The sequence below is a fragment of the Brassica napus genome, chromosome A6 (genome assembly GCF_020379485.1).
Source record: "Brassica napus cultivar Da-Ae chromosome A6, Da-Ae, whole genome shotgun sequence".
Classification (NCBI taxonomy): Eukaryota; Viridiplantae; Streptophyta; class Magnoliopsida; order Brassicales; family Brassicaceae; genus Brassica; species Brassica napus.
The window spans coordinates 18,618,740-18,630,592 of record NC_063439.1 but is presented as its reverse complement, the minus strand read 5'-3'; the positions used below and the strand labels follow the sequence as shown (position 1 = coordinate 18,630,592).

General features: G+C 29.1%; 1 protein-coding gene across 1 annotated transcript; it reads right to left on the bottom strand.

The window, feature by feature from the left end:
• Nucleotides 1-6,149: 6,149 nt before the first annotated feature.
• Nucleotides 6,150-9,224, bottom strand: LOC125610124 (receptor-like protein 51). The gene has a single exon (XM_048781912.1). It carries the CDS (start codon nucleotides 9,132-9,134, stop codon nucleotides 8,328-8,330), a length of 807 nt encoding a protein of 268 aa, XP_048637869.1. The 5' UTR covers nucleotides 9,135-9,224; the 3' UTR covers nucleotides 6,150-8,327.
• Between the last annotated feature and the right edge of the window lie 2,629 nt (nucleotides 9,225-11,853).

The following is an 11,853-nucleotide window of genomic DNA, read 5'->3' as shown; positions in this document are numbered from 1 at the left end:
GTATAATTAAAAGAAATTCTCTAGAATAGCCTTTATAATTTATTTTTACAAAAGAGCCCAAAAAAACCAAAACAATGTTTTATTTAAGAGTAATATAGATTTAGTTTAGAGGTAAGGAGTGTGGTTTTAGGAGTAGAGTTTAAAATTTTTAAAAATTAAAAATAAAAAAATAAAATTTAAAAATTGTTTCAAAAAGTATTCTCGAATTTCAAAAAGAAATTTTCAAAAAAAAAGTTCTAAATTTTTTTTTTTTGATAAAAAGTTTGAATTTGAAACATATAATTCAAAACAATAAAAAGATTTGTTTCTATTTTTTTAATTTATATTTGTATATCTATAAAATAAGGGTAGAGTGGTCTTCTGTCTCTTTAATGAACCTTTTTAGTCATTTTTTCTTAGAAAACTTTTTTGTGACAAAACAAAATGGGCTATTTGGGAGAATTGAATTCCCTTTTATAATTTTTTTTAATTATTTTCACAAAAAGAATCGGTAAAAATGATCAAAGAAATTTCATTAAAATATAAATATACACTTATACCCCTACAGTTAACTAATATAGATTTAAGGTTTGATGTTAGAGGATAGTGTTTTGGGAGTGGAGTTTAAAAAATATATATATATATATATTAGAATTTAAATATAAAATTTTGAAAATAGTTTCAAAAATTATTTTTGAATTTCAAAACAAAAATTTGAAAGGAAAATTCCAAAAAGAATTATAAAAAGTTCAAATTAAAAATATATCATTCAAAACTATAAAACTATTTTTTATTATTTATTTCTATTTGTATATCTTTATATAAATAGGGGCGAAACTAGGTTTAAAGGTATGGGTGTGCATGTGCACCCATTACCATATGTGATGATTGGTTCGACTGTGGCTTTAAAAATTTAGCTGTAGATGTTTAGCTATAGTTAAATTGGTTGTACCTGTAAAGTTGTTACGGTAGACTTTTTATGCAGAGACTTTTGTTGTAGTTAAATTTGTTGTACCTGTAAGTTATATGTTGTAGATATTTTAAAATAAAATATATGAAATATGTGTTGTATATATAAAATTATTATTTTATATGAATTAAAATAATTTATATTAATATTTTTGTATAAATTATCAAAATTTATTGTAATTTAAAATGTGATATGTAAATAATATTTATATTATTTAAATATCTTAATAATTAAAAAACACTCAAATTCAAAATTAAAATATTTATAAAAGTTTTTATTATGATTATATAATTGATTTGATATTATAGATATATTTTTTTTCATTTTACAGATTCTACAACCTATAAAAAGTTAAAAGATGATGTAGCATTTTTGCCTAAAATACATAAGAAAAATTTTTGCTTTATTTTTTGTTTTAGCTTTAAAAATAAAGCTAAAACATGATTGGTAAAACTAAATAAAAACTTGATGTAGACTTTAATTTTTAAAAATAAAGCTATAACATGATTGGTAAAATTTAGTTATTTAAAAATAAATAAAGCTAAAATAGAAAGATAAAACCTAACCAATCACTCCCTATGTAAAAGTGGCTTATTTGGTTGAATTGCACCCACAAATTCTGCTGAACACGGTTTCAATGCCTTCCTATTTTAACTTTTATCATCATAGTATATCTTAATTATTTGATTTATACTAATTACTTGCACCCTAGCTTCACCCATGTCTATAAAACAAGAGGTATAAGAATTTTTTGCTTTTTTTGTAAAATTATTTTGGTTATTTTTGCTTTTTTAAGTGAAATTTATTTTGGTTTTTTTTTTCTGCTACGAATCATTTTTTACTTTTTTCTCTTAGAAACTATTTGTGAAAAAAATTAAAAAAAATGGTTATTTGTAAAATTTGCCCTAGAATTAATTCTACAGAATATAAAACACTAGATATGAGCCCGTGCGTTGCAACGGATTTTGTTTGATGTTTTAATTTAATAAAGAAATAAAAGTAATAAATCATTTTATTCTATTTTTAGGATTGTTTTTGCATATATTGTGTGAGACTTATTTTATAATTAAGAACTCGTTTTTACACATAAATCTCAGTTAATATATTTGTATTTTATAATCATGTGCATAGGTTAATTTTTATCAACTTTCTATTTAGTGCTAGAAAAAACATGCATACCTATTAATTTAAACCCAACCCAACCCAAATTAAGAATTAGAATGAAGAAAATTGAAAGTTAAATAAGGTCAATCGAGTCATTGACAACATCATACAATTTCTTATGTAATAATTTAATATTTTATTAAAACTTATCTGATGCTTAATAATTCTCTTAATTTATTATTTCTTAATGATATATTTCTATAACAACATTTTAATTAAAAATGAAGTAGAAAAATATTACATAGTAAAAACAAAAAATGTCATAAGATTGCGATGAAACTTGATTTTTTTTTTTGACAAAATGTATATAAAAATCACTTCGTTGACAATAATAATAATAATCTAGTTCTTATGACCAAACATGAAAATATATATCAAACATGTGTATGATTTTCATATGACCAAACACATATAAATAGCAATCATGACGCAATCCTAGTTTTTGATTTTTGTTAGTTAAATAGTTTTAACATCATAATTCATACTTGTCATCGAATTCTTTTTTTTAGTTATTATTAAATAATTTTAAATTTTATTGTTGTTTGGATTATTTTTTAAAGGGCTCCTTTTCATTTACAATCATTCTGTATATATATATATATATATATATATATATATATATATATCAAATACTCCTTTATATTTTTTTTTAGGATTATAGAAAAGGGAAATTACTATCATATAACCTTTTATAATTATCTTCTCTTTAAAATTTTAGGAAAAATAAATTATTATCAAATAATTATTTCTAGTTACTATTAAATAGGTTTAAAAAATATTATTTATACAATTTGTATCTAAACTAATTTTAAACAGAGGGATTAATTTTTAGTATCATGTTCATCATCAAATTATCTCTAAAAAACATTACCAAATAAGTTTTTACAATTTTATTCTGGTTAGAACTTAAAAATATGATAAAATATCTTTTGTTTATGATTTTTTAAAAATATATCAAATATTCTCTTAAAGTTTTTTTAGGGTTTTAGAAAAGGAAATTAATATTAAATAATATTTTAAAATTTTATTTTGTTTAGTATTTAGAAAAATAAAATTACTATCAAATAATTATTTCCAGTTAATATTAACTATTTTTAGAAGTTCCTATTTTCAAAATTTGTTTTTTCAATATCACAAATATTTTAACAATGTTTATTTGTTCATTAAATAATTTTTAGTATAATGTTTATCATTAAATTTTAAAAGTGAAAATTACTATTATATAGACTTTTACAATTATCTTTTGTAAGGATTTTTTTTAAAAATAAAATCTTATTTGGTCAAGATTAAAAAAGGAAAAACTCTTTTACAAATCTATTTTATTTAGGATTTTAGGAAAAAAAAGTTATTTTCACATAATGGCAGGTTTTTATTGACACATTAACAATATAACTCTTTTTATTGGCATATGTAATGATCATACCGAGTAAAATATTTGAAGTTATTTTGGTTTATAATTTTCTCAACACAAAATTACTTATGAAAAAAGAAAGTTAGTTATTTATAAGAAAAATAATATTGCTTTTACAATTTTATTTTATTTAGATTTTTAAAAAAGGTAACTTACTTATTTTATAATTATTTTCTTTAATATTTTTCATTAAAAGTTTTCTTGTATTGCTATGATACTATAATTCGTTTTTGTTTAAAAATTGTTTAAAATTAATTTATTTCTAATAATATTTTATGTTTAAAATTTTTATATTTTGTCTTATATGTACAAACACATATTTGAAATATTCATACATACTCATAATTAAAAACAATTGCGTTAGCATCATAAAATGTAGTAAGATTATAAACAAAGTGAGATGTATCAAGAAATTAAAAGAAAATACTTAGGTAATATTTTTCTCGTAAATAAAATTTTCTTTTTTTGAAAATAATATGTGGAAGCTAAAACCTAAATATAGTTGTGAAATATTGTAGCTTTTTTTTGTTTATAATTTATTAACATACAATTATCTATAAAAAGGAAACTTTGTTATTTACAGTAAAATAATAGTAATATTTTTAGAATTTTCTTTTGTTTAGGCTTTAAAAATATAAATATTACTTATTTTATAGTAAGTTTTACTTTATGATTTTTATTAAATAATTTCTTATACTTGTAGGATTTTATAATTCGTTTTTTCTAGATTTTTTTTAGTTAATATTTTTCTTTTACAATTTTCTTTCTTTATTATCTTTAAAAACAAAATTTATATTTTTTAAAACAAAGAAATAACTTTTAAATAAATTTTACAATAATTTACTTGTTTAGGATTTTAAAAAAATAAAAATTACTATCCAATAATTTTAACAATATATAATTGTAAAAGACTATGTAATAGCAATATAATAGTAATACATTTACAATTTTCTTTTGTTTGGATTTTAAATGAAGAATTATTACTTATTTTATAGTTAGTTTTACTTTTTGATTTTTATTAAATAATATTGTGTATTTGTAGGATTTTATAATTTGTTTTTATTTTATTTTTTAGTAAATATTTTTCTTTTACAATTTTCTTTCTTTATTATCTTTAAAAACGAAAATTATATTATTAACAAAAAACATTACCTTCAAATAACTTTTTACAATTATTTACTTGTTTAGGATTTCTCTTACAATTTTCTTTGTTTATTATCTTAAAAAACGAAAATTATATTTTTTTTTAACAAAAAAATTACTTTCAAATAACTTCTTACAATTATTTACTTGTTTAGGATTTAAAATAAATAAAAATTACTATCCAATAATTTTAACAATTTATAATTGTAAAAGATTAGGTAATAGTAATTGTTCTTTTCCAAAATATTAAAAAGAATAGTAAAAAGATATTTTTTGTAATAATAACTTTTATTTTCTAAATTTTTTTTAAATCCTAAGAAAATATATTTTATTTTTGACACATGTCGCAATCTTAAAAAAGTTATTGATACATGTTGCGATCATGTTAATTAGCAACTTTGAAAAACCAAGTTTTATATAATAAGATATTACATACACGAATCTTTATAAAACAAGATTAGTGAAAGTAACATGTTATGCTGAAATATACATTGATGCTATCAATCGACACAGATACCTAGAATAACATATGAAACGTGAATTGTTTTCAGAGTAAACTGTAAGATTAGTTTTTGTAAATATCTAAAGAATGACGAGTGACGACAAAGTATTAAGGAATAAACTAAAGAGTGCGGTAGACATGGCTCCTCCTTTCCATAAATGTACAAGTGTCACAGACAAAACGACCAGTTTCAACATCCTTATTGGAACATCAGACATTAGCTTTTTTTACTTTACTGACTCTGACACAGACAAATGCACATATACGTGTCACAAAGCCATTTAGCCAACATCCCCAATTAGGGTTCCTGAGCATGGCTTTGTGGTGATTCGGTCCAACCTTTTTCTCTGTGGCGTCGAGCTCTCTTTACATATGTACACATCTTTCTTGAGTTGTTGAATTATGATTGGCGGAATGTGCTTGAAATATTCTTGTTTTGCTGATAGGATTTAGTACTTGTCTTGATTTTATAAAACAATATGTGTGCAGGAATAATATATAACTAAAAGGATAAAAAATTTATATTATATAAAACACACAAACTCTTACGTGAGTGTATACAAATTCATATATATAAAAAACATAAAAAAAATTTTTTTATGAAAGTTATGTAATTTGATGTGTTTGTGTGTAGTTTATTCCTTTTATCTTTTAATAATAAATTAAAGCGATAATTTGATGTTGAATTTTTGAAGAAAAAACTATTAGTATTTTTGATCAAAAAAAAAACTATTAGTATTAACGTACGTAGCTTAAGATTTTGCTTTATATGTATAAGATAGTAAGATAAATACTCAAGAAAATGAGATATAGAGTCATTAGCGGATAAGATTGCTTTGTCCCATCCCATCTGATTATTAAGTCATCGGACTATACCTTTTCTATAATACTAGAAATTTATAACCGATGGTAGTCTTAGTCTATTTGCAATTATATTGAGCTTTGGGTTGTTTTTTTTTTTTTTTGTCAAGTATGTGAATTTCATTAAGCAAATAATGACACAGGGAGATACATTTTAGTGCATCTAAGTTGCTAATCAAAGCAAGAGTGTCTTAGGGAGCCACAAAAAAAAGTAAAAAAGACTCACTAGGACAAGAAAGGTTCAATCACAACACAATGGAAGTGATTAAAGCTTAGCTAAACTAACAGTTCCATGGACAACTTTGAAGTTTGCAGTAGACACAGCGAGAGAGATGATGCCGGAACCTACATCAAAACCGCACAGGCCCGAAGAGAACACAGCCGGAGAACAGTCCGAGGGACCGCGGACCGTCCCGAAGGCGACTCGAACCATAGAATAGGCGAAGCAGGGTTGACCTTGCCCTGGTCCGGCCATCACTAGCGGTAGAGTCCACTCCAGACGCTGCAATCTCAAGAAGATGACAAACCGTTATCCCGGTAATCCAAACCCGACGATGAGAAGCCAGAAGTTGAAGCACAGGTGGGTAACAAGCAGATACAAGCGGAGGTTTTAGCAGCTCGACTCCGGTCCCATCACGCTAGCAGAGCACAAAAGGTACCAGCTTCAGAACATCAAGAGAGGCAGGATACAGAGGCCTTCTTCCTTCTGAAACTTGAAGAGCGAAGGAACATGAGCTCCCATCAGCAGGCGAGAGAGGAGAAGAGACCCATGAAAGAGAGCTGAGATATCGCAAAGTAACGGCACGAAACTCCGAGCTATCCCGACATCCCCCGATAGATCTGGATCCTAACAAGACGCCATGGTAGTTGTCGAGAAAGTGTACCAGAAAGAAGTCCCCAGCGAAGAGTCTCACCATCGCCTTTTTCATCTCAGAACGAGTCACGAGACAGGGAAGTTCTTACCTTTAGCAATCGTAGGAGGAGACAGAGGAAGACAGAGGAGGCAGTGAACTGACCGGAACGGCGAAGGCAGCGACGCTTATCCATTCCGGCGACCCTCCGTGAGAGATCTGACCCAGATCCGCTCAAGTCAAACCCTAGATCTACTTCCAAGACGACACCTCCTGCTCAGATCTGACTCTCCACGACCTCGCCATCACTCCAGGGAAGCTGAGGACGCCCTCAGACGCCGGTTTGGTTCGCCGGATCCGGCCGCTATCCGACGAAAACCAGAGTAGATGAAGCAAGGAGGAAGTGGAGAAACTGAATCGTGAGAGGGGAGAGACTGGACACAGTAACGATTGGGGTGGCGACCGACGGGTAGAGACCTCCGTCGGCCACCGGAGCTGATGTCAGATACGGTTGTGGCGAGAAGAAAGCGTATGGTGGGGAGAGAAGAAAAGAGAGAATCCACTCTCTCACCTCTCTCTTACTTTTACTTCTACTTTCGAGCTTTGGGTTGTTAAGCCAGAGGAGTCCGAATACATCTTACTACACTCAGTCATGTAGTCATGTGGATATATGCTCATTGCTTACAACCGATTTAAATATCCAGAGAGAAGATCAGTTTGTGAGCTTTAATTTCTCTTAAATATTAATTTGAAACATTTCATAAGTTTAAGATACGCTAGATTAAAAAGAATCGATCGAAATTTATAATTCAAGGGACACAGCACCGGTATGAGCTAATTACTATGCTTTGTGTTGATTACGATTCCGTAAGCTACTAGTCTTGTATTATGTAAAAATTAAATGTATATATATCAAATGTAATTACACAGCACCGGTATGAGCTAATTACTATGCTTTGTGTTGATTACGATTCCGTAAGCAAAACGCCCGAAGACTAAGTAAATGATGTAAAATGCATTAATGCCTAAAGAAATTTGAAGTGGAAAAGAACTTGACATAAACAAAAATATTTCAACATGTTTACATGGTGGTGGTTTATGCTGAAACTGTTGGCTAGTTTTAGTTTTCGCAATATCTATATCTATACTATACTAAAAGAAACTAATAAAGCCTTCTAAAGCTGTCCACGTCACTTATTAAATTTAGCCAATCAGAACATTTCAATTAAAACTTTGGGCTTTTGTTTCTAATGTACCTATATTAAGTGAAAAATGCCCAACGACAGTGGGTCAAGAGAGTGTTATTAGCCCAGTTCGAATAAAAAGCAATTAGCCCAATTCAAAAAGAGCTTCCAACCCTACTATGGATCCACGCCGTCTCTTCTCCTCCCCCACTTCGTCTTCTCCGCTTGAAACCTTCTCGGCTGAGTTCTCATCGATTCACTTTCACACATTCAATTTTCGACTCCCGATGCTGTCGGGTATCTCGCCGGAGATCAAGTTCGACGACAAGTTTAAAGCTTTGAGGCTGGAGAGGAGAGTAATCGAAGTGGGTATTGGTCCTTTGATGAGATTATCCGATAAGTCGATGAATGTGAGATTCGAGTGGATGGATTTTGGGATGTTCCCGGAGAGATTGGCGTGGGAGATGGTGAGGGAGACGATGTCGTGCATGTTCCCGAGGATGACGAATAGCCCCGAGGTGGAGACAGGGACGGAGGAGACAGTGATGTCGGTGAGGTTGACGAGGCGAGCGAGGGAGAGTCCCGAGAGGCGGGGGAAGGAGGAGACGGCGGAGAAGGAGTGGAGCGAGTCCGGGAGGTGAGGGGGAGCGGAGAGGGAAGGGCAGTTGTGGAAAGAGAGGGAGGTGAGGGAGGGGGAAAGGGCTTTGAGGGCTGTGGAGGAGATGGAGAGATCGGAGGAGCAGTTTGTGAAGGAGAGGGAGGTGACGAGGCGGAATGGGGAGCCGGTGTCGCAGGTTACGACGGTGGTGGGGGGTTTTTTGGAGGAGGAGGGGTGGTGGTGGTCGCAGGGGTTCTTGAGGGTGGGGATGTTGAGGGATTCGAAGGCTTTGAGCTGCTTTGGGTCGAGTGGGGAGGTGGAGGATGTGCGAGGGGGAGTGGGGGAGGTGCGTGGGACGGGGGAGATGGTTGGAGATGGGGTTGGGGAGAGGGAAAGGAGCGGCGTAGATAGTGGCGGAGAAGAGGAGTAACGGTAACGGAAGTAAAGGCTAAGTCTTGGTGTAGAAGACATGTAATGGAATAATACCACTCTTTGTGAAAATGGGGGTTTTTACGTAGTCTTTGTGAAAATGGAATAATACCAGTCAATGGTGCGAAAGAACTTGCTCATGATATCATGCAGAGAAGGTAAGAAGACAATCTAGACTGATAATATAGATTTTTCACGTAAAAGCAGCAGAATCTATCAATTAACCACAAGAATAATCTCATTTCCAAATATTTTAAAAAACTAAAATAAAAGAATTAACAGAAGTATTGAATAGCATAAATTAAGGCCTTATAGAACAAGTCAAACCCAAGAGAGTAAATGTTATTTTCTTCCAATAACGTAAAAAAAAATATTCTCATATCTTAACCATTAACATCTTTCTTCAACCTTCCTCCGAGAGAATTAAATTTCCAAGGTTTCGTCATAAGAAAAAGTGGAAAGACACTATTTCTAAAAACACTACAGAAAAACCTAGCTTTCTGTTTCATATCACCAAAATCAATAGTGAAATCACCATAGGAACTATCTACCAAGCTCTAACCAAAGCACTACTCCAAAAGACTACGCAAGTATAAGAAATTCTTTTACAAGCCAAAAGAATACAAATCTTAATATGGCTCTCTATCTGACAATTGGTTTTCTTCTAAGGTCCAGATATGAAAGGAATGGAGAACCCACCTCTTACACCCCCTTTGAAAACTGCAGGTACGTAGTATTATATAGAAAAATATAATAATCTCCACCCACATGATCTTTCTTTTATATTGAGCCTGACATATGTACAGAGTAATGTCTTTTGTAATGGAATTGAAAATAATTCATATATTTTTAATAACCAAACTTAATGTCACCCTCACAAAAATTATAATACAAATGGCTTTCACCCAATTTTTTGTCTCCTCAGATATTATAAAATTTTAACTCATTCGAATTACTAAAATAGGGATCAAATGGCTGAAGAGTATAGCTGGTGAATTCTTCTTATAACAAATTGATGACAGAATTCGTAAGTAAATAATAATAATTGCATCTTCCAATTTCGAATGATAAGTCGTATTGTTCTAAAAAATTCAAAAGCCTTGCAAAACTTAAGATCAAAAGTCTTGAAGGAACATAAATTGGAAATTCCTGAAAACACAACAACCATATAATCGATGAAAATATTTTTTAAATACATAACTCATATATCGTTTTGATAACCTAATAAAATAGAAAATAAAATATATTGTAGTATAATTACATACAAACTACAAAATTAAGAATTTCACTATAGATGGGATGAAGCTGCTCTCGACAAATCTGATAAAACTAAAGAAGGTTAGTAATCAATTTTTGAAAAATCGTAGATTATTTTTTTCATTGAATTATTTGTATGCTATACCAAGAATCATATTTTAGTATTTGTTTTAACTACATATAATTGAATTAACTAAATATAAATTAACTAAACTTAAAATAAAAATAGATTTGTTTTCTGAAATTATTTTAAGAATATATATGTATATATCTAAAATCTTAGACTTAGATAGATTTTTCTATCTATCTATTTTGGTTACTTATAATAAATAAATTTGTATAAATAATTGTATAGTTATCAAAAATTAAAACTATTTTTTAAAAATTGTTGATATATAAAATACTAAAGATTTAACGATTAAGTATTTATTTAAGTATAGAATTTTTTTTTTAAGTTTTGTTATGAAGTTGTATAATTATATTAAAACAAAAAAATATTTCGAAATTGATTATCATATTCGAATATATTTATTTTAGTGATGATGTATGAATTATTATCATAATTTGAAAATTTACTAAAAAAACAATATCAACATGAATTGTAATATATGAGTTATTACCTTAACCAAAATTATAAATTAACATTAAATATAATTATATATGTCATATTTAGCTATACAATGTGTCATCAATATTAATAGCCATGTCAATATTACATAATGCCAATATTCTGCTACTTAAACCCCAAATCTCCTAACTCCCGTTAAGTAGCCAAATTCATAAATATACTTATTCGACAAAACAAAAAACTTTAAAATATTTACTAATCCGACCATGCACAAGCATCCATTCCCTATTCCATCGCGATAGGATAACAATGCAACCAACTCCTCAAAAAAAAAAATCAAGCTCTTTTGCAAAAAAAATAAAATAATTTTAACACTTAAAATTTTTTGTTTCCAAACTTCTACAGGGAACACACATAAAAAGAAAAAGAAGACGTCCACTCGGATCACGCAACAAACCAAAAGGTGTGTCATGACTCCTAAGATATAGTATTTCTTTATTCAAAATCGTACCATTTTAAATTATGAATGTATTTCGTAGTCCACCAGATATGCAATCTACCAGCGTTCAAACCAAAGTTTTATGATTGTAAGTTTAAGTGAATTATAATAATATATTCTTTTTTTGTAACTGATAAAATAATATATTCTTCACGGTATCTTTTCATAACTAATTGAGTTATCAAACTTGATCGCATAGGTGGTTTTGATAAGTGTGACCTTTATGGTGTACAATTCTTTTCAACCTAAAAACATTATTGTTCCTCAATATCTTTCATTCTACTTGACTCCAACAAAATATTTTCTCATCTGTTTTTCTTCCTTTAAACTAATTTATTATCATCTATTTCCTGACATTTTAATCCATCCAACTATGTCAAAAACTTATAGAAAATGTCAACTTCCAAACAAAACATAATTGAACTTAGCAAATAAAT